The sequence below is a fragment of the Brachyistius frenatus genome, unplaced genomic scaffold (genome assembly GCF_029030835.1).
Source record: "Brachyistius frenatus isolate BFR_SWC_R1_liver_20210118 unplaced genomic scaffold, ASM2903083v1 Contig_67, whole genome shotgun sequence".
Classification (NCBI taxonomy): domain Eukaryota; kingdom Metazoa; phylum Chordata; class Actinopteri; family Embiotocidae; genus Brachyistius; species Brachyistius frenatus.
Genome location: NW_027210666.1, coordinates 808,318 through 833,655, shown reverse-complemented (window position 1 = coordinate 833,655; position 25,338 = coordinate 808,318). Strand labels below are relative to the sequence as shown.

The 25,338-nt window shown below is 40.5% G+C and overlaps 2 protein-coding genes across 5 annotated transcripts; one reads left to right on the top strand and one right to left on the bottom strand.

The window, feature by feature from the left end:
• Positions 1 to 375: 375 nt before the first annotated feature.
• On the bottom strand, positions 376 to 5,057 carry spata7 (spermatogenesis associated 7). Its single transcript, XM_069707136.1, has 12 exons — positions 4,867 to 5,057; positions 4,445 to 4,507; positions 4,260 to 4,349; positions 4,081 to 4,128; positions 3,374 to 3,477; positions 2,722 to 3,176; positions 2,584 to 2,629; positions 2,278 to 2,399; positions 2,122 to 2,172; positions 1,890 to 1,967; positions 1,645 to 1,702; positions 376 to 1,555 (listed from the first exon to the last, which is right to left on the bottom strand). The coding sequence occupies exons 1-12, from the start codon at positions 4,907 to 4,909 to the stop codon at positions 938 to 940; spliced, it is 1,776 nt and encodes a 591-aa protein (XP_069563237.1). The 5' UTR covers positions 4,910 to 5,057; the 3' UTR covers positions 376 to 937.
• Positions 2,933 to 25,128, top strand: kcnk10b (potassium channel, subfamily K, member 10b). 4 transcript variants are annotated; one of them, XM_069707140.1, is made up of 8 exons: positions 2,933 to 3,140; positions 3,390 to 3,487; positions 11,745 to 12,160; positions 18,493 to 18,610; positions 19,558 to 19,718; positions 19,954 to 20,146; positions 20,232 to 20,374; positions 21,124 to 25,128. In XM_069707140.1, the coding sequence occupies exons 3-8, from the start codon at positions 11,792 to 11,794 to the stop codon at positions 21,769 to 21,771; spliced, it is 1,632 nt and encodes a 543-aa protein (XP_069563241.1). In that variant the 5' UTR covers positions 2,933 to 3,140; positions 3,390 to 3,487; positions 11,745 to 11,791; the 3' UTR covers positions 21,772 to 25,128. The 4 variants fall into 4 exon arrangements, with proteins under 4 accessions (XP_069563241.1, XP_069563240.1, XP_069563239.1 ...); XM_069707139.1 differs by having other exon boundaries at positions 3,385 to 3,487; XM_069707138.1 differs by lacking the exons at positions 2,933 to 3,140; positions 3,390 to 3,487 and adding an exon at positions 8,281 to 8,371.
• Positions 25,129 to 25,338: the final 210 nt, after the last annotated feature.

Genomic DNA, 25,338 nt, shown 5'->3' with positions numbered 1-25,338 from the left:
CGTAATTTTCGTTGGGACGAGACGGGTTTCAAACGTCGTCGTAGTCCCTCCCGCGGCGGAGGGATACGCGAATGTTTTCAGGGCCATGACATCAGACAGCTGGAATGCCGAGCGGTGAAAATGCCAGAAAGCGGACAGCTGTCAGGAACTGCTGGCCACGGACCTATCTTGTTTACCTTTAACAGCGCACTCGACAGCCGCAGTCGTAAACACGTATTATTGTGCAATGATTAGAGGCTCCTCTATTTGTCTGCGAAAGTGTCCCAAGTCGCGATCAAACGTGGTAATAACGTGTGTGATATTTGCTGCTGCTGGTCGAAGGCTCAATGAATTTGTAATATAATCTTTGTAACTGCATTCAAGCGTTCAAGGAAACAGAAGAATAGAAAATTTATTGCAATTATAAAGACACTTTCTGGTGACAGTCAACTCCTAAAAGCTACATGTCCGAGGCATTTCTCAAGTCAAACACACCAAATATTATTTTTTTCTTCTTCTTGTTATCTAGAACTCTGGACATGTCAAGTTCAGCTACATCATACTTAAAACTGACGTGACAATCCACTCAAACTAAAGGAAACCACCCATCTACACTGCAAATCATGATATTTCCCAAAGAGCAAAAAAGGTGTCATACCTCTAGAGGTCAATTACAGCTCAACCACTACGGGTCAAGTACGGACCCATTTGAAATAATCTCGAACAAGACATTTAAGTCTTCTGTAACATTTTCATTGTGCTTTTCTGGAGGAAAAAAAAAAAAAACAACAGTTCTTTTGTGGTGCTTGTAAAATGTGGAAAACACAACCAGTGTGAAATCATTTTTTCTTTTACAAAACTATACTCTCAGAATTGTAAAACATGTATTTCTCTCTGGAACAACACTCACTTGGTAAGAAAAATATCAAAGGGCATTCAATCCCTGAATACAGCAAAGTTAGAACTCATCATCACTGACAGAAGCAACGGTCTTTGTAAGTTGCTCACTGTCGGTCTCTCCGTTTTCACAGTGTGCGTCGGACACGTGCAACGACTCGGACAGATTTCTCCCCAGGTCCTCGAGCTCTTTCGATTGGCCATCGTAACTGGTGTCAGCTTGGTCCTGATCACCGGTTGCGGAGCTGGGTTCATGCTTTTCATTGCCGACGTCATTTGTTGCAGTTACGTCCGCCAGATGGAAGTCCTCTTCGCTGGTTCCTGTGTTAGGGGTGACACGCTCACTGAGCAAAGGAGAGCCCTTTTCCTCATTGTCACCCTCCTCGTCGTTTTCATTTGTTCTAGTTGGAAAAGTAGTTTCTCCGGGAGAGCATAACGGTGTGGAAGCCAATAAGGGATCGGTCAAATCTGGCGAATCGCCGTATTTAATCAGTGACACATAAGGAGACAGGTCATGGTGTTCTTCGGTGTTTACTTGTTTCGGCCCTGATTCCAGATGTGGTAGGATTCTATCGAGCAGATCAGTCTCCTTTTTGTCCGTCCGTGTGCTGGAGGCGGATGTGTTGGTTGGCTCCTCAAAGTCTTTACGCAGCACTTCCAGAAGGTGGTGCATTTTACCCTGAAACCAAGCAACGCATCAGGTGCATGAGAAGAAGTTCAAAACCTGTAAACAAGACTTCTTCACCACATCACACGTCATATACTGACCACGTCAAGTTGATGCAGATTCATGTCAATATGTTGCTTTATCACCCGGTCGAGGACCCTTGCAGTGGACAAAAAGGATTCTCAATTATGAAACGCATGCAAAATAGCTATCCGCAAGCTATCAAAAAAAGCATCTAGTATATCCAGTAATAACTGCACATCTGCACTCTAACATGGCATAGCATGTTAACATTTCAAGTAGCTAATTTAAAATAGGCCGGGGAAAAAAAAAAGAGGAAAAATACCTGTCGGAGATGTGACCCCTGGACAAGATGTCTTCTGTTACAGCAGAAATGAATTCCAGGTACATTAATTCTTCTTCCCTATTAAAAAACAGATGCAAGTCATTCATTTAATATAGAATGCATTACTCTGGATTGTTTTCCCACTCACAGTGACAAATCTTTACACAATTTTTTTTTTTTTATAACCAATTAAAAGCTGTATGGATATTAGACATTATCAGAGACAACATACTCTGCAGATACACCCCTCGTGTTGGGAGATTTCTCACGTTCTAATGGGATCCTGGAAGACGAGACAGAGGTTATTTTTCAATTTTATCCAAGAAAATACACAAGTTATGACATTATGTATAAAAAGAAGTGCACTACTTCCACTTCATGATTTCACCTGGGTGAGGAGTCAAAGAAACAACGGTCTCTGCTCTTGGTTGTTCGACTTTGTTGTCTTGATGACGATAGATATGTGCCGTTGAACTCATCCTCGGACCACTCATGCTCTGTAACGAATTCCTGTAAAACATACTGTAGCTTGTGTGCAATTCTTCCGTTTGGTCTGAGCAATTACTCACCCTGAGCCACAATTTGTCTCAGAAGGCAACTTTGAAGACATCACTATGATATCACAATTTGTCATGATTGTAAAAAAAAAATTAAAAAAAATGCCTCAACAATCTGAGAAAATTCTCAAAATTACCTGAGATGGCTCATCAAACTCCTGCGTGTATTCCTTGTTTTTTGTGCTGCATGAAAAAAATATAATTCAAGTTACTTATTTTTTTTTTAAGACACATCTCTATTGCAAGACTCATTGAGACCAAGTTAAGTTAAGTACCTTCCATGATATGTCTCCTGTCGCATCAGTCTTGAGTAACTGCAGTCCTGAGTTGGTTTCCTTTGTGGTGCTCTGTAGTAGCGATATTTGGACAGGTATGAGCTCTTATCTGATTTCAGGGTCTTCGGAGTGAACGGTTTGTCGTCTGTAAAGTGCTGTGAGTGTTTCTGGAGCAAGTCTCCGCTGTATGTCTTCTGCACAGGGTCCTGGAAGGTCTTGTAGCAACCCTGTTCCCCCGAAGCCAACAGTGAACATGCTGACTGCTTTCTCTGCAAAGCTGCCTCTGAGCTCCGGTACTTCCTTTCCGACGCTGGGCGGGCGTGATGAGAACCGCCTTTATACGATGGATAAACAATCTCCTTGGCGTTAAAGGTGGTGCTGAACCTTGGGCTGGACAGCATGGAGCTCCTCGAGCAGAGGTAAGGACTGTCATCATACTGCACAGATAATCTACTCTGAAAGGCAAATGAGTTAATGAGATGATATTGAAATGAGAAAGTCTGAATGGCAAGTCATGTGGAATTTCAAAATACTTGTAATAATGCAGTTTTCTCTATCAGGCATAAAATGAGTACTGAATTTTCTTTGGGATATTTCAGCATTACATAAAGCACCGACTAAACACATCAGTGACTGTGCCTTGTTTTCTTACCTGGGATGAAGAGCAGGAGGTTCCGCTGTTGCTTTGGGAGAGCGAGTGAGCCGACTGAGGACGACCGCCTTTCCTCAGCCGTTCCTGCCTGATCTGGTCATTGTCTGGAAGCAGGTATTAAAAATGGGAAAAGGCACAGATAATGTACTACTCTGCACTGTGGTAACAACGCAGTTTATTTTAATTGCTTTTTCTTTTCTTTTTTTTGAACTACTAAATGCACCTATTCAAAGCATCCACGGGTGGTTCTGTAAACTAATAATGTAATTTACAGTCATTTAGTTTTTGACATTTCCTCAAATGGCCTTGTGATTCACTTGATTTTTCTGGATACACTGGGTGCTCTCGAGATACAAGGCGAAGATTTACTGCACTCAGCTGTGGACTACGTATGGGTCAATAGAGCGAACGTGGTTGCAGTCATAAGAGGAGAATATGATCGCCATTAGAGATGAAGATGAGGGTGAGTTGCATCCTGTACTCAAGTGTGATGGGTCACTGCGTTGCATTACTGGCCTCTGTCTGTTCCATAATGCATGTCTTCCTGACTACTAGTGCAACTAGTGCATATATATATATATATATATATATATATAGAGAGAGAGAGAGAGAGAGAGAGAGAGAGAGAGAGAGAGAGAGAGAGAGAGCATGTAATATGCCTTGAAATGCAAGCTGATTTTAATATCTTATAATATTTGGATACTCACACTTCACACTATGTAGCAAGCTTTTGGGGACAGAGACATCAATGGCAGCTGTGGAGCAAAGTACAAAAATATATATATTTATATATATATATATATATTATTATGTATCACAAGTACATGGCTTAAACACTTCAGTATCATGTCACTGTCAGGATCATAATGTATGCCTGCCTGCTCACCTTTAGCGGAGTAAACCTTTTTGTAATGAGACACCATGTGGTCTTTAATGATGGATTGTGTCAACTTGCTGGAGGAGCGCGGACAGAAAGCTAAAAACACAAGACAAAACACACAGTACATTATATGACACGAAGCTCTTTATCCAACAAATGACCCACGCTCATGAGCACATGTCAACACTTACGGCTACTTTTCAAAGTCTGCTCTCTCGTACCAGGGCTGCACCCCAGTCCAGATGATACGCTCCCTAAAACGAACATGGATGCATAAAATATGTTGGGGGGGGGGGGGGGGGTATCTATGAATGTTATGACCTAAAAACAACAACAACAACAACAAAACACCAAGTATGTGATGCTATCCTGACTTTAACTGAAGCATCGTATGACATGGTTTCAGATTTCAATTTCAACTTAAGTCTCGAGTACAAAGCCGTGTGAGCAGTGGCTATTGTCTTGGCAAATCTGAAGCCACATTAGTGAGTGTTCACAGTCAGCAGGAGTTTATCTTTCGGTCGCTAACTAAGCACAAATTGAAGGCGCTTCCCTTCTGCCGATTACTTTATTAGCAACACAGCTATAGCCCGTGCTAATAGTATTTGCATACCTATTCTCGAGTCCATGGTCGCGTTACACTCAGCGTATCCCATTTTCCACACAAATATTCCGGGACAGCGACGGCAGAGCTCGGACACATCCGGAAACTTCAGTGTACTTGACTGTAAACATGTTAACAAAGATCAAGGAACGTAACAACCTATTGTCGCTTAAGCAGATGAGGAGCGAAGTGACGCTTCCCCCGTCGCCATGCTGGTTGCTATGATCGTCTACGTCATCGCGTTATTGCGTGAGGAAAAGACACGCCTTAAAACAAGGACAAACGGACACACTCCCTCTTATCAGGGGAAAAATGAAGAAGAAAATAATGTCATTAGAAGAGGTATTTAACTCAGAATTCGCTAAAATGCAGTAGAGCAAGTCAAAATGTTTGGCGTGCATTAAACATGAATAGTATACAGCACATATTCTGAAAATAGCAGAAAATATTTGGTGTTTATTTTTGCATCAGCCATAGATGTACTGTGAGTCATGCTTTGCAGGTGCTATCTGAATCAAATGTCCAATTCCCATCCAGCACCTATAAAAGAAAATATTAGAACAACTATTACTGGAATTTCATTTTGTCACGACAAAATGGGACTTATGGACAACTGTGTAGAGATAAAAGAGGATGTCAAATTTCTCATTCCAGTGTTGAATTGAGCATTACTGCTCTTTGAGACATATTGTGGACAATTCCCACTAATTATTGGCCGTTTGATTCATCTTATCATAGTAGAAAAAGGACAGGTGCTATTTAATATCATCAACAATGGCTCCATTCCTGGGTTTGTAAGCCATAGCAGTAACAGCGAGCGTGGACAAAACCAGGACCCTGAAACCAAAGGAACTACATCCATTATCAATTTGATTACTGACACCTGCTTTCACACTGTTACATTTAAAAATGTCCCATGTGAAAAAGGCCTGTACTGCGTGTGTTGTTACCCGCACTGTGCCAGTTGAGATAATTCTCAGCCAAGACTTAGTGATGATCTCTACAGTGCATCCGGAAAGTATTCACAGCGCTTCACTTTTTCCACATTTTGTTATGTTACAGCCTTATTCCAAAATGGATTAAATTCATTTTTTCTCTCAAAATTCGACACACAATACCCCATAATGACAATGTGAAATAGATTTTTTTGAAATTTTTGCAAATCCATTAAAAATCAAAAACAAAACAAACAAAAAAATCACATGTACATAAGTATTCACAGCCTTTGCCATTACACTCAAAATTGAGCTCAGGTGCATCCTGTTTCCACTGATCATCCTTGAGATGTTTCTACAACTTGATTGGAGTCCACCTGTGGTAAATTCAGTTGATTGGACATGATTTGGAAAGACACACACCGTCTATATAAGGTCCCACAGTTGACAGTGCATGTCAGAGCACAAACCAATCTCTGCAGCACTCCACCAAGCAGGCCTGTATGGTAGAGCGGCCGGACGGAAGCCACTCCTCAGTAAAAGGCACATGACAGCCCACCTGGAGTTTACCAAAAGGCACCTGAAGGACTGTCAGACCATGAGAAACTAAATTCTCTGGTCTGATGAAACAAAGATTGAACTCTTTGGCCTGAATGCCAAGCGTCATGTTTGGAGGAAACCAGGCACCGCTCATCACCTGGCCAATACCATCTCTACAGTGAAGCATGGCGGTGGCAACATCATGCTGTGGGGATGTTTTTCAGTGGCAGGAACTGGGAGACTAGTCAGGATGGAGGGAAAGATGAATGCAGCAATGTACAGAGACATCCTTGATGAAAACCTTCTCCAGAGCACTCTGGACCTCAGACTGGGGCGAAGGTTCATCTTCCAACAGGACAACGACCTGAAGCACACAGCCAAGATAACAAAGGAATGGCTTCAGGACAACTCTGCGAATGTCTTTGAAAGGCCCAGGCAGAGCCCAGACTTGAACCCGATTGAACATCTCTGGAGAGATCTGAAAATGGCTGTGCACCGACGCCCCCCCATCCAACCTGATGGAGCTTGAGAGGTCCTGCAAAGAAGAATGGGAGAAACTGCCCAAGAATAGGTGTGCCAAGCTTTTAGCATCATACTCAAAAAGACTCGAGGCTGTAATTTCTGCCAAAGGTGCTTCAACAAAGTATTGAGCAAAGGCTGTGAATACTTATGTACGTGTTATATTTTCGTTCTTTATTTTTAATAGATTTGCAAAAATTTTAAACAAATTATTTTCACTTTGTCATTATGGGATATTGCATGTAGAATTTTGAGGAAAAAAATGAATTTAATCCATTTTGGAATAAGGCTGTAACATAACAAAATGTGTAAAAAGTGAAGCGCTGTGAATACTTTCCAGATGCACTGTATGTGGCTATAACTATGGTTAGTAATTCAAGTTCAGTTTTATCCATGCTTACCAGGGTCCTAAATCCCCATTAGCGGCACCATACATGATATTAGTGGTAGCTTATCTTTTTTATTACTGCAACAAAAATTGACAATAGTGTGCTGTTATCATGGAAACCACAACCCTCAGTGGCCTCGTTTTCAGTAACATGAGAGTATGAAAAACTGGCCAATGTGGGAAAACACAATGCATCAGTTATAAATTATGATTCAGCTAAGTAAATGTTGGTCATAGGAACATTCTGTCAGCATCATATTGTTAATTATGCTATGTTCCTTTTATTGTTTGATAGACCTTTTAACCCCTTGCGTCATCTGCCAACAAAAGAATGTTAAAATAAGCTACTGTGAAAGGCAACCTGAAACTGGCAGTTTAAACATTGTTGTTAAACTTAAACACAATTCGGTTATCCCAGAGTAAAACAAAATGTTTTGATAAATAAATTGAAAACACTGACTTTACATGTCATTTTGTTGTCTAAATAGCCTGAGTTAAAACTGAGTTTTGGTCTGGTAATTCTCAAACACTCACAGCAGGAAAGGCACAGGTGGAACAAAAAACAGCAGCAAGTGTTTCATTCCTGCAATTATTCCAAAGTAGCCTACAGCAGTGATTGATGTGTTTAACAGGTGTCCAATATTTTGAAGTCATTTTAGTTTTGCCTCATCTTCCTGTTATTTCTGTTTTTATTTATTGAATCCATTAGGAAACTCATTAAACTAACGTAAATAATGCAGGACGATGGCAAAAACAAGTGTATGCTCTTTTAACTATTGCCCAACCTAACTTGAAAACTCTGACCATTTAGCTACATTTCCTTTTAGACAAATGCAAAGTCACATATGTTTTACTTATTATTTCCTAAAACCGTTTAGTTTGGCCTGTTTCCCCTGGATGGGCTGCCTTATCAACTGACTTTTTAGGGGTTCTGACTGGATGGAGAAGGTGACGTTTCCGTAACTATCCAAGTTCATAAATAATACACTGTTCCTCATATGTGAATGATGTAATGGTTTAAGTCTGCCGCTGATTTGGTGTACATTTCTGACTTGCCGTCCTGCGCCATGTGCTCAGTCGCCGGTTGCCAAACGATGAGAAGATAATCCTGTTTTGAGGACAAAATATAAGAGTGAGTATTGAAAAACGGATTAGATTTATTAGTGGAAATGTAGCTGATGCAAAGCTTGGTGCCTATTTACAGTAAAGACAGGTGGAATAGTGCGCTTTTGGGAATTAATAGGAGGAGAGCATCCCTCCCCGTTGTTCTTGCTGCCAGTGTAACGTGTGCGTAAAGTTGTTTGGTTGGACACACTGCGGGTGTAAAATTCTGGGCATGATCATTAGTATATGTGTTTGAGTGTGAGATGGGATGTGGTTTGGACCACCAAGTGTTGCAACAGCTCAGTGAAAGGTGTCATAAGTATCTCAGTCTGTCCGCCGAACACCAAGCGTCCAAACGACGTGAAGAAAAAAGGAGGGGGTAGGCTACAAGAAAGGCAGACAATGCGGTTTCGCGATGCGTTTATTCAGCTGTGCGATTTACATCCACCTCCACGAAAAGAGGATGTGCCGAAGATGAGGAAGAGGAATTTATTGTGATTTTTCTGTATTCCTGTGTTTCTACATTGGCGCTGAATGAATTTACCAACGTTTTGATTGAGAACAAAAGCAGAGATGAAATTTCCAATAGAAACCCCGAGGAAACAAGTGAACTGGGATCCAGAACAAGGTTGGTATCTCCGGCTTTCTTACTGTGTCATAACTTTACTTATAGGCTTTGTCATTTCAAAACACTCTTAAATATATGGTGTTACAAATATGGTGAAATCTGAAACACAATCACAGTAGGCTACATTCACCGATTTTAAGTTTTACGCAATATCTTATTCATTATTATTTTTTATTTATTTATTTGAGAGATTCCTCTTATTTGTTTATTTACTACACAAAGACCCTCGATACAAGCCAAAGCGGTTTGGGTATTTCTAGTCTCCCTCCTCCGTGTGCTCGGTTGTGCGAGGCAGCGCTGCTGCAAACAGAGCTTCAACAACTTCAGGCTGCCGGAAATACTCAGTGTGACACCGTCCGAGTTGTCAAAATAAAGGTAGGCTATGTTGCCTAAGACATTTACCTTCACAAAGCTTTGCCTTATTCTCATGAGTTCTCTTCTATTCCTCCCCCCAAAAAATCTTACAGACTGCCTGTTTGATGTCCAGTCTCTCTTGAAATGAGGTGTTCTAAATTTGATTTAAATTGCTATGTTCTGTATGCTGGTATTTACGTCAGCAGTAAAGTTTTATTTTGAAATTAATTTTGCGGAAGCCTTCTCTACTTTTTATTCAGGCTGACTTCATACGTGATTTTGGGTCTCAGCTGGTGAATAAAACGCCTGCAACCTGTCCTGTGCTTCAGGGAATAACTGAGAGAAGAGCCGACCTGAGCCGACCCAAAGATTCCCTTTATGTTTACTATGACTAGTTTTGGGTTGTGTTCATCAGTGGGTAAATAATGCTTACACGCGATATGGGAGCTGCCATGCTGAAATTTTGACAGACACAAGTTACACACTGCCCTCAGTCCTGTGGTGAATGTTGAAGATGCAACATTTCATCACCAAACTCATCCCCTTCAGCCGCATATGTTTTTCATTCTTTTTGCAGCTGAGCTAAGTGAGGAGCATCCCTTTTATGGACCTGACTCTCCTGTGAACGTGTCCTCTGCTTTAGCCAGACACACTGGAAGCACAGAGTGAGGGCTGACAGAGAGCATCAGCTCCTATCAGATAAAAGGCACTGCTTTCCACTCAGGCCTTATTTAATTTGCAAAAATCAATGTGAAGCTGTTTCAGTGGTTTGAAAAAGGATTTCACATTAATGGCTCACAGCCTCAGAAATTTGATATGCAAACCAAATTATGTTCATTAGTTTTGCTTTTGACTTTGTGCTTTAAAAGACATAATAGATTTATATTCTTATCCTGATAACTGTTTTTTTGTTCACTCAAATGGACTGAAGTGACTTTCTTTCCTATAGCTGCCCTGCTGCATATCTCATTTATCCAATTTCACTCACTCACAAGATGAAATGAAACCCAGTTAACATTTCAATAAGACTAGTTAGGGACTTGATTTAATTTGCAATTCATTTACCAGTAGATGTTTTACTGCATCCATAAAAACATCTACACCAAATACAACATGAGATACTGATCATAGCCTTTCAACTGTTTCGCTGCAGTCTTAATTTTCTAATTCATTTCATGTTCTAAAAATAACCTGCCACCGCCCTAGGAGCCATATAGCCTAGTGTAAATTGAAAGTGATTGTTTAGCCCCCGTTTCTAAGATTGATTAACTAACAAGATTCATAGCTGCTAGATCAGACACTTCCTGGACGTCCTTGACTCATCAGGGTGATGTGTGTGTACATTTTGTTTACCATATCCCATGAGTGAACTATCCCATGAAACAAAAAGTGGCCCCCACCCTCAACCAGATTCAAGTCTCATTCCCACCTTTGAGGGGTTGCATCATTATACAATAGGCTCCGCCCACGGCTCAGAGGCTCTCCATGCGCTCCCATCTGAGAGAAGTGGGGGCGTGAGGGGTGAGGACCGGCGCTCTGAAAAGCTTATACAATGCTTTATATACATAAAGGGAATCTAAATTTGGCGGCCTCCTTGATGCTCTTTGCTTCATGGTGGACCTGCTCCAGCACACATGCATTTATTATAAAACCTTCCCAGAAGACAATGCGTGAAAGTGGCACTTCTCCCTCAATTATAGTCTACTCAAAAATGGAATCCTGCTTGTCTGCAAAGAGATGAACTCACAATTCACCTCCACCTAACAACACTGTAAGGGTTTCAGTGGTGTGTCTTTTAAATATTTTGTAACTGCTTATCTTACTGTGTTCTGTACATCGGAGTAATCTTCAGGCAGTCATTTAATTAAGGCTGCTGATTCAGTTTTTCCAGATTTGTCATTAATGACATCTATTGACACTCTTTCTGCTTTAGTGATTAAGGCAGGAGCTGCGGGGGTGTGGGCTTTTCACAAGAGCCATCTCAGTGTGTAGAATCCAAAATATATTCTCATGACGGCAGACATGTTGAGGGGACAGAGAGTCTTGCTGCAGTTGAGCTCTGGCAGAGCAGTAGGCTGGATAACGAGCATTTTTTCCCTAATAGCTTTGTTAATAAGCAAGTGTAAGAGTAGGAAACTGCTTTTTAAAACTTTATACAGGAGGTAATAGGTTTAAAATAGCTGTAATGAGCTTGTGTTTATGTTTGCATAAACCAATGTGCCCCTGTTTTTAGATGTGAAGTGTAGGTCATAAGAAAACGTATTTGTGGGAGATATTACTGTAATTGAACTTATATATTAACTTAATTTGGAACCGATTGGTTATAAAGTTACTGTTTCTGTTTTGGTACCCTCCAATAAAAAGGTAAACAAAACTTTAATTAATCCGGGCTTCTCTTCCTTCTCCCCTTCTTTCCTAGTGGCGGTCCAGACCAATTTGGTCCCTCCCAAAAAGGCCCAGTCTGGCATGGTGAAGTCAAGCATAGTCCAGGCAAGTGTGGCCACCATGCAGAACCCCATGGGCTGCGACCCAAAGACCAATGGTCACTGTCCCCTGCCACGTCTGTCCATCTCCTCCCGCTCCGCCAGCGTGGTGGCCAGCATGGACGCCAGCTGCGACGGCTCGATCGCAGCGCTCCACTCGGTGATGAAGTGGAAGACGGTGCTGGCTGTGTTCATCGTGGTCGTCCTCTACCTGGTTTGTGGAGGCCTGGCGTTCAAGGCTCTGGAACAGCCGTTTGAGAGCAACCGGAAGACCAGCATCACCCTGGAGAAGGCTTCCTTCCTGGAAAGACACCCGTGTGTTACTCCTGATGAGCTGGATGGCATCATCAAGGTGAGTGCTTGGAAGTGGAGATGAGAATTCATGTTCTTGTTTTATTCTCCCAGCTGTTTTGACAGCTTTGGAACCGTATAATGTACGTGATGCATTTATCATCAACAGATTATCTTGTAGGAGGATAATTAAATGAAAAGGATCTGATAAACAATGCTGAGTGCCAGTCTGCTCACTGGATAGATAAGGGCAGAAAGTCAGAGGACTGACTTTTAGTGCAACAGTTTTATAGATGACGATTATGAGTTTCATTAGCTAGTCACATGATCTTTTAAGGATTGATTGTAACTTCCTTTCATGTTCAGGTTGTCCTTCAGCAAATTAAGCCTTGAAGTCAAAATAGAGAATCTAATAATGAGTTTAAAATTGCTCTAATTTAGATTATTTGTATAAATGACAAATACAACTTAAAGCAACTTACAATCAGTATATTTTTATATGAACAATATAACAAAAGACAATGTGAAAGGGGTCACTCATAGTGATGAATCTACGGTGAATTATCACCTGAATCTGGGGCTGCCCTCAGCTTAATGGAGCTTTGTATTGCGTTTCGGCTCAGTTGCAATTTCAGGGTTTGTAACGTGTGCAGCAGTTTTCAGCTATGTAACCATAAATTCTTGTGTATTGATTATGAATATTAGTAACCATAACCTTAGCCAGTTTCATTCAAATGTGATGTTTGAAAGCCCAGAAAAGCTAGTTAAGTCCTTAAAACTTTTTGTAAGTGTTGAGGTTGGAGTAGTTTTGGTTATGTCGCTCCACAAAAGAGACACTCAACCAGGATATTTTTAGGTGTTGTAGTCAGCTTCTCAACAGTCATCCCAAATCTGACTACATTCAACGACTACAACATCCTCTGCTTTCAAGAGAGTGGACTACGCGTAGCCTACCTTTAAAAAACAAAACAAAAAAACAAACACTTACTATCCACATATCTATGCAAGTGAGTGAGCAGCATCCATCTACTCACTAGATCCAAGGCAACCAGTTGAGATTTGACTTGCCTTATATTGAACTCAGTCACAACTCCTTCACTAAAAACTGTTTTTAAACTATTAATGTTAATTTAAAAACATTCTTAATAGCAGTTTGATTAGGTTTCTTCCAGTAGCGTTGCCAAGACAATACATTTCTTATACAGGGTCTAAAACATCATGAGAAGACGCGGCACCAGTTCTCGACAGGTCCATCCTTGAGTCAGAACCACAACACCTTCAGGGTTACCGCAGAGATACAGAAGAGTTCATAAAAGTAATCATGGAGAAAATAGCAAATAAGTTTATCCTCATGGACAATAAGGTCAGTCATCATGACCTTCATGTTGTATTCACAGGTCTATGCTAATTTTTTGTTGTTAAATTCATGTGTACAGAAATCGCAATGAGAGTAATCGACTTATTATAGATAATGAGTTGTTTTGAGAAATAGCTAAGTTGTATCTGAATACCTAAACCCTCTATAATAAATGTATTAGCAGTATCAAATTCCAGAGTGCGGCTTTAACAACACCCACACATTTTAAATAAGGAAACAAGCTCAAGGCTACAACAGCAACGGTAAAAGACATTCAAAGCCAAGTTCTTCTGTGTGATGTTGCTTCTGTTTTAACAAAAATCTTGTTAAAGATCCAGCAACATTTTAGAAATGCAGACATTTCAATATGTAAAATTTTACATGAAACCCCATCAAAGTCCATTGTAGTTTATAAAATGAAATACAGCATCCATAGGGGTCAATTAATTGAAGTTAAATATCTTGTATATGAACCTGGACACAATTACTTGTTGTTAAAAACATAACTGATACTGTGACCCATAAAACTGTGACATATTGTTTGATTTAAACTGACATGGAGTGTGCTGTCCTCACAGTCTTCCCCATCACACCGACACAGCTTGTAAATACTTGTGTGCACCGGACCAGTAAACAAGCAGAGCGCCAAGAAGAACTATTCCTATCGCATTTTACAATGTCTTTTGATGCTGTCAGCTGCGTTATAACACAGTGTAAGGCATTTCTTCACACTGCTCTCTGGCATCACACAGTGAATTATGGGTCGAGATTTAAGGTCACTACATCATGCTGACATGTACAACTGGAAGCAGGATTGGAAAATGATTTGAGATGTGCCGGTGTGCAGTTGGCGGAGAAAAAAAGTTTGATTTGTGAGGGGGTTGCAGTGAAAAAGTGGAACTACGATTGATCAAACACTCCTGTATGTTAATTTTATAGAAGAAAAGAAAGAAACATTCTGGACCAATAACAAGAGTCAAAATATCTACAGGAATATCTAATTAGCATAGCTCAAAAGAGCTCTGCAAATAGCTGTGAGCATGTGCTACAGATGTCAGGAGAGCAAAAAGGACCTTTTAGGAATAATGTGCTTTCCATTTTTTTTCTCTCATGTGGTTTGAGAATAGTAAACAAGACTCGCGTTAGTGCCAAAGTGGGCCCCTCACATTCTCTTGATTCACTAGAAATAACCCCAAAGAGAGCCAAACAAATGGTGTTTGGTGTGCTCTACTTTCCACTACAATGGCTCTGTGTGATGTTAACATCTTCAACACTGCTCCACTGAATATTGGACTACCGATCTGTTTCATCTTCTTTCTCCACACCCACCGCTGTTCTTTTATTCTTACACAGTGGACATCTTCTTTTTTTTCTTTCCTCACGGTTCTCAACCTTTGAGCCACAAAAGCACTATCATGAGTTTGTAAAAATCACTGACAGTATTTCCTAAGGATGAGTGTGGAAATTAAAACCTTTATCATGGTGTGCCTGGGGTCCGGAGGGAATCAATTATTCATCGCACAGGCCAGCAGTCCCACATCTCCTGCAGCTTGGAGCAGAAGGACTGGTAGCAGCAGCTGAATCACAGACAAGAGAGTCTCCTGGACAAATGTTCAGATTCAAATTTCCAGTCTTTATGCTAAGCTGTGCTGACTGGTGGTAGTTTCATAATCACTGTACAGATATGATAGTGATATGATATTTTCTTAGCTACATTAAGTCCCATTTAGAAAATGAATTGGTATATTTCCAAAAATGTCAAACAATCTCTGTAAATCATCGTTCTGGTATTCCTAAACTAAGTGTTACACAAATAATGAATATGAAGCCTTGTGTGAAGCTCAAGCTGACAAATGATGCAATTTCTTTCTGCCAGCTCAAGAAAATGACTTCAGGCAATGCTGCTTCACAAGTACTCCATCAAAGGGTCTGTCTGGTCCTCCAACAGGTTCCGTTATCGGTCTGTTCATGCTGAGTCAAGGCTGTCACTCAGCCAAAGATCCTCAGTGGGGACACAGCAGTGGCGACTCACTGTTGTCAAATTGTCTGGTGGAGGAGTTGACAGACAAATGGCAGCAGCGTGCGCCTGAGACGGAAGGAGGCGATATGTTACGTCGCAAACTCTTGTTAAAGCTCACTACACAGCGTGTGTTGACCTAATAGGTGTGAGTGTGTGTCCATGCACGTCTGTTGACCTCCACATGTCTGTGCACACACCCACTGTGCACCCACAACGACAGCGGACCTAATTGTCTTTCCTGGTGTCGTTTGGATGACTCACGCTGTGGCATGATGTGGAAGCCACACTGTTATTGACACGAGGCAAGCCTTGTGTATTGAAGAGTCACTTATCTATTATTTTGTTTTCGCTGAACTACCTGCTGTAGAACTACATCAGGACATGCAACCAACACTGTCATCATTCTTAACAGCACAGATGACTTGATTTTCTATTAAACAAATGGAACACAGTTGGATTCATATTTGTTCGAGAGAATCACTATCAAGAGACTAGACTGCTTTATTAAAATGCTACACTGAGTAGTGAGGGATTGGCTCCTCAGGAACATGCAGATGCAAGTCGGAAAAATACTAAAGATTGTACTACTTTTTTTGCACTCCACTTCGCTTCTTTTCTTTTGAAAATCCCTTTCTCCTTGAAACTTTAGGGTTGTTTCCTGTCAATTTATCATCGTCTTATTGCTCCTATTAGTCCTGAAAAAGTCACACCAGCCTTTTTTGTGATGTACCTCCAGTGTGACAATAAGCTTTAAGGCTTCAAGGTGGTCACGGTGAAGCTATAGATATTAGTGATGGTGGAGGTACTGCAGAGGACAGTGCTTGGCACTGTATCCCAATTAGGTTGAGTCAAGGAGAGATTGAGGCGCCATGCTGGTTGGATCACTGCCGTCACCTGCTGTGGGCTAGAAAGATCCACAGAGAGGATAAAAATCTGCAGTGGGTTTATCTGCTCTCTCATGATCCTGCAGTGGAGAATTGGACACATTAGCACGTCAAGAGCCCATCACGAGCACTCGGTGGCGATTGTGTGTCTGCAAAACTGTCTGTGCATTTATTCTTCATCGGAATTAGAAGCGAGCATGATGTGTCAAACAAAAACAACATTTGTCTCGCTAATTAACGTGCTGCAACACAAAGTTACCATCCTCGTGCCTCACAAGTGCGTGTGCAAGAGGATTTTTCACTTCTCTAATGCAGCATGAACTTGGCTGTGAAAAAGGCACGAGACAAAAATAAATCCCCTCATAAAGTATTCAGATACATTATGCAGCTATTTATAGCTCCCCCTTGACTCCAGAATTAGGTTATTTGGGGTTTATTATATAATTACCACTTTGATATGGCACCATAAAGTAGCTGTGTCTGCTAAAACCTATGAAATGGCATTATTGTAATTGGCTAATTTTAGGTCCAAGAATCAGTCTCATTAGGGGGCTGATGGAGCTGAGGTAATTGCATGCGAGATTATGAGTAGGCATGTGCAGCGATGTGTTTAGAAGTGGTCCTGCACTCTTTCTGCTTTGAAATGTATGTCACGAGAGTTAATACATATTTTATTATCCGGATGTGCATCCCACTGAGAGCTTACATGAATGGATTGGGGGGGTTGCTCTGAATGAAATGCTACATTATAGACATTAAATCCCCCAGGAATGTTGGTGAAAGACGCTCAAGCTGTTCCTTACCAAAGACATTCCTCACAGCGACTTTCATGTCAGCAGAAGAGGCAAAATTCTGTGCTGCTATTCTACTATTTCTATATAGACAAGAAAAATAAATGCTTCTCTCATAAAATGCCCATAAACAAGGAAATTAGAAAGAAGACAAGACACTAGATTAACTTTTCATGTTGACATAATAGAGCGCAGGAGGCGATCAGTGAGAATAATGATGCAGTAAATGTTTTGCAGACACAAGCTGGGGATGAAGAAAAGCTGAGGGACTAAAGAAAAAGGCTGACCATGAAGAAAAGGCCGATAAAGGACTCTGAACTGAAAATGAAAGTCTGTGTGGATTTAGTCTATGGGAACTGTAAAAACATGCAAATTGGGGAGAGTGGAGAAACAGCTCAATGTGATGAGCCAAATGCTGAATAATTTGAACACATTTTATGCAACATTTTTGTGCACAGATGTCCACAGGAATAGTGAGAGTCATTATGATGCATTCTGGGGGGAAGGATGTTATCAATGTGGGGGCCATACTGAGAAGCCCCCACAAGAGCCTGCAAAAATCAATGACAGTGCTCTCGTCTATTTTCTTTCTAATGTAGACCAGATTAGATAATTATCTGTAAATTACAGGATAACTTTAAATTTTTATGCCAAAAAGGTTCCTGCTCTGGATATGGGTTGAGCAAAATGGCTAAAACTATGTAGATGCCATAATCAATGTAGGCAAACTGTTTGTTAATAAGATAATCAACGCTTGTGTTGTTTTGTTATAATTGCAGTTTTATAAAACAAAAGCAGAATGTGAAAAAAACCTCCAACTGAGATACAATAACTCTGAAGTGATTCAGTTAATTGTAACTCAGTCCACGTAGCTGCCCTGCCTGTGTTCTTAGCCTTATAGGAATAATTCAACTCCCATTCAACCTCACATTCCCCTCCCCCATTTTCAGGACCATCTCAGGGCTTTTTACTTATCCTCTTTCATTCTGTCTTCATTGTTGGAGATAGTCACACTTGATCTATCCCGAGTTTCACAACCATTGGCAGGGGTCACACATGAACGCATGTAACAGACTCTCGTACACAGAAACATTGGGAGGAGGTGGGTTAATTACTCACTCTGTTCACACCATCAGGACTTTTTACAGTGAAATCAAAGCACGTGTGTTCTGCTGCCATCTGCTGAGTTGGCATTCAATCATGGCCCTGAATAGTCCTGTTTGTAGGAATTCAATGGGAAATTTGGATCCAGGTGCTGTTAAATGTTTTGGCAAGGCTGTTTTTTTTGTCTGTTCCAGAGTGGGTCTGATCATTATAATTTAGACATGTTCCTTTTTCCAGCATGCCATAGATGCTGTGAGCGCAGGAGTGAGGCCTATTGGAGACACATCGTACAATTCCAGTTACTGGGACCTGGGCAGTGCCTTCTTCTTCGCTGGAACTGTCATCACAACCATCGGTAAAGGTTTTTAATTATACCCTCTTTGATACTCTAATACCATCTGTTGGCACATCAACACAATGGCCAATAAAGGACTTATATGTGCTGAAGTATCAAAATTCATTTTGAACTCACTCGTCTCCCATTACTTTCAAGTAATCAGAATCATTTGTAACAGTCTTAGAAGCAATTTGGTCCCAACAAGTACAACAAGTGGAAAAAAAACTTTGGCTGCCTGGAAGTTTCCATCAAAGGAGACAAAGGAGATATCGTTCCATTTAGGAGCCATAACTGCGTATTAAAATGTCTATTCTCTCTAATGAGTGCATATACCGTCATTTAAGTGGCTGGAAAAACATAGTGTCCACGACCGGTTATTACCGTGTACTCCAGAGATTTAATTAACTGTAGCATTTACTGGTGATTCCATTTACTTCACTTTCCAGAAAAATAATTATTTTGAAGTATCAGAAGTTACAATGCAGAATCATCCAGCACTGAATTGAAATATACATACAAATTATATTCATCAGACATGCTGAAATTAGTTTAAATACAAATCTATGAGGAATATTTGTGGGACATCTTTGCTCGATGTGGAAGATCAGTTGAAATGTGAGGAATTGAGTAAAATCTGCTGTGTGTCCTGTTTCCCTTTTTTATTGTGTACTTCATTGTTTGTCACCATAGGGTCACTATTAATGTAATTATCTCTAAAGGGAACCTCATTATTGTCTCTGTAAGAGCTTATTTAAGACAGACCTCTACTCCAGAAACTAAGGTATTACATAAGGGCTGCAATTGATTATGTTGCATAAGCAAGTCTTGATTGTCTTCTGCTTGTCATCTTCTCTGCCCTGCTTTGTGTCTTTGTTTTTCTTATCCTTAATGTCATGTTTCTTCACTCATTTTCTTCACTATTTTTCTTCCCCCATCTTCTCATCCTGCTTCCCATGTTTTGACAGGTTATGGAAACATAGCTCCAAGCACGGAAGGCGGGAAAATCTTTTGCATCCTTTATGCCATATTTGGCATCCCACTCTTTGGCTTCTTGTTGGCGGGGATTGGAGACCAGCTGGGGACCATCTTTGTGAAAAGCATCTTTAGAGTTGAGAAGATATTCCGGGTGAGTTACAAGTATTACAGTGTATTGTTTTTTCTTTGTTTGTGTGTTGTGGTTCTTTGTGGGTCTTGGACCTGTTGCATTCAAGTATTATTCCAAATATTAGTTGTTGTTGTTTTTCTTCACAATTCAATCATATCACATTTGAACGTATATCCACTTTGTTTCATTGCATCATATATGATCTTTTGTATTGCTTATATTAGTTCTAATAGCATCTCCAATTTGGTTTTCTCAGCAAAAACACAAACAGATCAGCCAGACAAAGATAAGAGTGACGTCCGCCATCCTCTTCATCCTGGCTGGCTGCATTGTCTTCGTCACCATCCCTGCTGTCATCTTCAAACACATCGAAGGCTGGAGCACACTGGAGGCCATCTACTTTGTAGTGATCACGCTCACTACGGTGGGAATAGGAGACTATGTGGCAGGTAGAGCTGTCTGAATTGTCACCGTGTTCTGTTTTGCTGAACAATCGTAACTTTTTTCAGACCATATTTTTCCTTCTCTCTCCAGGTGGAAACCGTAGGATCGATTACATGAAGTGGTACAAACCTCTGGTGTGGTTCTGGATCCTTGTGGGTTTAGCGTACTTTGCGGCCATCCTCAGCATGATTGGAGACTGGCTGCGAGTGCTGTCTAAAAAGACCAAAGAGGAGGTGGGGTTCATTACACCGGTCAGAATTATATTAGAAAAGTAGAAAATAAAATGTCACTCAATCACTGCCTCAGTGGCCCCTTCTGTTTACTCTCTTATTTGTATTATCAATTGATGTGTAGACCTTTTCTGGAGGTTCTGCTGCTTGATATGTTCAAGATGCCAGACAGACAGTCACATATTCATCCTCTAGAGTAAAAAAAGCATGTAAAAGTAGTTTCCTGTTTTTACAAAAGTGTAATTTTTATAACTGATCACTATCTTTTAGTTTAAAATATATATATTTTTTAAATGATCCAATATAGTAAATGTCAAACCTGATGCTGAGGATGTTTAAAAAAAAAAAAAAATACTTGGCAGGTGATTGGCTGAACCATCTGTCTAACTTTGTCTATCACGGACTAAATTCGCCAGTACGCCTTTATAGGATGCTGATTGGTCTAAACCACTGAGATTCGGCCACAAGCACATACTGTAATTTCAAGTCAGATATGATCTCAGGATCTCACTCATCCAGCTGCTCGCACGGTGAATTAATGGCAATGGGACCATAAAAAGGCTTAAATAGTGACACTTTAGTGATTATATTTGTGAACTGTGAACTTACCTTTTTAAGACCCAATGGTAAATATTTGTGACATTCTATTTTTCAACCATACTGACAGTTCCCTGTAGGTTACTGCTCTGGACCAAATCCATATTCTTTTCTAATTCTCTCCTGACCCTCTTTGTATGGCACTGTTGTCACAGGTCGGGGAGTTTAAAGCTCATGCAGCTGAGTGGAAGGCAAACGTACGAGCAGAGTTCCGTGAAACGCGGCGGCGTCTGAGTGTTGAGATCCATGACAAACTCCAGAGGGCCGCCACCATCCGCAGCATGGAGCGCCGTCAGCTGGGCCTGGAGCAACGTGCTCACTCCCTCGACATGCTGTCACCGGAGAAACGGGCCATGTTCGCCAGCCTGGATGCTGGCCGTTTCAAGACTTCCTCCCAGGAGAGCATCGACACCAAACTCAACAACCTGAGGCTGAAGGGCGCCTGTGAGCTGTACGACCACCAGGGGAGCGAGCAAACACCACAAACAGCATCTTCCTCGGAGGAGAATCTCTTCAACCTTCGTTTCGGATCCCTCACCAAGCTGGCTAGGCGCAACAAGACCCGTGAGCTGCGGAGGAACATTCCTGAAGATGCTCGACGGACCAGTGTAGGCATAAACAATGGCAGTGTCATGCTGGGGGAGGAGAGGACGGAGGAAGAAGAAGATGAGGATCCAGATGAGGAAACCAGAGAAAGGAAAGAGGGAAACACAAGTCTGACAAACCTGTCACAGTACTTGACGGAGCGCACCAAGTTAAATGGGTTCATACCAGCCCAGGCCAAAGACAGCGAGAACGATTAGGTATTGAATGGAGGAACACTACAGCCACAGACAAGGAGTGTAGAGACAGAGAGAGTGAAAGATACTCAGACTGAGTCACAGTTAGAGTGCACGGCCCTTTGAGATGTCAAGAAATGTGCCTTTCTGTTTCCTGTGCTTAGATTGGAACCACTCCCGAGAAATTCAGTCGTCGTGCCATAGCTATGGGAAGAAAATGCGTTGCCAAAAAACAAATAAAACTGAAAAGAGGCTGTATTAAAATACCTCATTATGGATGTTGCTGTAAAATGAGCTACTTAAGAACTTTCATTTCTACAGGAGCTGTCTTGTTCAGCTCAGTTGTCTTTCAGCCCTTGAGGTTCTTAGGAGACACTTGGGCAATGACCATCTGTTCATGCTGTATCTTATTTTTTTTTAAACAATATGGGCAGGACAGCCAGAGAGCTATGCCATTCATCTTCAGAAACATTATCGATCGTCACGTTTTTCATCATGTGCTGTGGTGGCTATTTTTAGCCCTACAGGCCACTACAAAGGGACTTCAACGTTTAATGTCTGGAGCGTGGGAGTTTTTTTTCTTTTTTTTTTTTTTCTTTTCAGGATCAATAGACAAAGTGAGTACTTACCTAGATGACATGTACAACTATTCCTACATCAAATGTGGCTTTGAATATGTAGCCTGAGATCAAAACTGCTGCAGATCTTATGAAAATAACAACCCTATTCACAGTGCATGGTTATTAAAACTAAACCTTTAACTGTTAATTGACATAAACTAACTTGAAACCTTGGATTTACAGCTGTAATAATGTTTGAGATGTACAGCTTTCATTCATATTTTGCACTGCTCATGCATAGTAGAAGTAATTATTGCACCATTTTCTTAATTGTGAAACAACACAGGCATACATTCAATACAGGCATACTAAGATTGTCATTAATGTCGAACACAAATAAGTTTTGAGCTTTTTTTAAATTTTGTATATGACATCCACGTGATCACAAACCTGTTGAGACAACTTAAATGAATATTGATTAATGAATGTGACGCTATTGATTTTGTACTCACCGAGCATGTTTGCATCTGTTTCCTCCTTTTTTCTATCAGCCAGGCACTTGTATTTTCCATTGAACTGTAAAATATTAACTAATTCATGTTTCTTTTTAATATTTTTTATTTGAAACACAGTCTAAGAAAGTGGTTAAAAACATCCTTACACTGAAATGTGTTTTTCCTCATTGCTCCTAGAGGTTTACTCACAAAATGTTTGACACCTTTTTAACATTTTCTGTATTTTACCAACAGGTACTGACACAACTACTCAAAGCCTACTTTCAATTTTACAGAATTACTAAATGTATCACTGGCGTGCTTTGAATGCATTTCTCGAGGTAAATACAAACACATTTATTGTTCTATATGTAACCTGCTTATCTGATAACCTTTCCATGACCATGACCTGTGAGCGACTGTTTGTTGTGTACAGTTTATTTTATGAAAAAAACCACAGTAAATGTAGTGAGTGCCTTTTTCCAGGTAATAAACATGACAACAACAAAAACAAAGTTGGTAATGGCTACATAACAACCTCATTAACATAATGAAGATGCATACATTACAGTAGAATTGAAATACTATTAACAAAGACAAAGGCTTTAGACTTCTTTCTCTTCTGATGTAATGTGACCATTCAGCAGAATTTCTATTGATAACTGTAGCAATGAAACCTAAAGCTTCAGTGGCTCCAGACTACACAAAAACAAAGAATGAGAGCTGCCATGGTAACTAGCCTAACTGCACAACATCCGCTCTTCTTTTTTTTTTACAAGTTTAGAAATAGTGAAAATGTGAACAGTGTGCCACCTACTCTTGCAGAATGCAGGTTGACCGAGTGAGAGTGTTACTTTTCATTTTTGGTGTACTGCCCATTGTTGTTTCAAAATTTCTGGACACACATAAACAAGCCAATGAAGATGAGTGTTTTTAGAACATCTTTTTTCAGTCCTCACATAATAAATGTGGGCTATATATCCTTTAACTGAGAGTGAAGTAACAACTGGAGTCAAATTCCTTGTATGTGTAAACATACCTGGCCAATCAACTGATTCTGATTCTGATATGGAACATGGTTCATTCTGTAAAGTGCCCATTAGAAATTACAGTCCCTGTAAAACCACTGAATTAGAAAATGGTAAAATTTGACCTATTGTATCCTGGTAAAATACTTTCAAAAAACCATTGCTGAGTGACACACTTTAGCATTTTATGTAGTTAGTTGAGGTACAGTAGATACTGTTAGTGCTACCACGTACTCCAGTACATCCAGTAAGCCAGTTAATAATAATAATAATAAAAAAAAGTTTTCCTCCAGAGTGTATTATTCACAGTTTTGCCTTTAAAAAAAAAAATCAAGGGAATGAGGACAGAAACAAAACCAAGTCACATCAGGAGTAAAGCATCATTTCTCTGCAGATTTGAATGTATTTTGAAGCCTTCCCGAGCCCTTTTTTTTTTAATACACATTATCACTGTGAATTTGCCTTGATGCAGCTTTTGGGTAATTAAATGACAGAATTCATTATTATGTAACTGACTCCTAGCGTGTTGCAGGATGCCGAAGCCCAAGGTCTCCATCCTGTGCATGTCTACCTCAGAGCCACAGTCACGTGTGTCCAAGTGTGTATGGGACCCAGTAAAAAATGATCCCGCTGACAGCACCACACAAGAAATTAACCAGGGAGGCAGGTCAGTAAAGGGAGAGATATAAATTGCATGTTATAGTGTGTGTGGATGTGTGTGTGCGCGTGTGGTTATGGAAGCTTTGCTTCAAGGTGGAAGTGACCTCATCCCACTCCGCCCACCTCCCCGCTATGTCTTTTGTCTGTCTCTCACTATCTTCCCGTCCCTCTATCGTTATCTCCCACTCACGATGAATCACCAGGGATTTTTATTCTCACTATTTTTAAATTATTTATTTTACTTTGTAAGTATCATTGCCATGTGTGTGGTTCATTAATCTATTCACTCATGTTGTTACGCAATCAATCAGTGATTTATATGGAAGGGGCTGTTACGGCAGCGAAGTGCAATCTGTTGTTTGAAAAATAATCCGAAGATTTTGAAATATAATAGAGTCCAATACAAGATGATAATCTCAGTGAGAAACAACCCCTCACTGACACACTGTGAAAACTGATTCTAGATTGCACAGGCATAACTGGTTAATCAGTGAATGATCCAATGATACGACGTCTCGATGAAAACAAAGCTATGTTATAATATGTTGCTTGCCCACATGAACTGTGGGGTTGTTTTTCATAGGATGACAGTCTCTTAATTTTTTTCAATGCATTACTACCACATTAAATTAATCGTGTGACCCAAAAACTTGAAAGTCTTTTCAAACATACATTTCATTCATTGGCACATGTCATTTTCAGTGCAGTTTCACTTAAATTTCCCCATGGAAATTTGATGTGATGTTTTGGTGAGACCATCGGACTTTGTATGCAACAGAAATGGCATTTATTTATCTGATACTTTGGCAGAGTGATTTCATCCATCTGGCCTTCATCTAAAATGTCCTG

Coding starts and splice junctions, on each gene's coding strand:
- kcnk10b (XM_069707137.1), top strand. CDS start 8,917: ATGAAATTTCCAATAGAAACCCCGAGGAAACAAGTGAACTGGGATCCA. Junction 8,972..11,744: donor GAACTGGGATCCAGAACAAG/GTTGGTATCTCC, acceptor CTTCTTTCCTAG/TGGCGGTCCAGACCAATTTG. Junction 18,611..19,557: donor AACTGTCATCACAACCATCG/GTAAAGGTTTTT, acceptor ATGTTTTGACAG/GTTATGGAAACATAGCTCCA.
- spata7 (XM_069707136.1), bottom strand. CDS start 4,909: ATGGGATACGCTGAGTGTAACGCGACCATGGACTCGAGAATAG. Junction 4,129..4,259: donor AAAGGTTTACTCCGCTAAAG/GTGAGCAGGCAG, acceptor TTTGCTCCACAG/CTGCCATTGATGTCTCTGTC. Junction 3,177..3,373: donor CCTCCTGCTCTTCATCCCAG/GTAAGAAAACAA, acceptor TTTGCCTTTCAG/AGTAGATTATCTGTGCAGTA.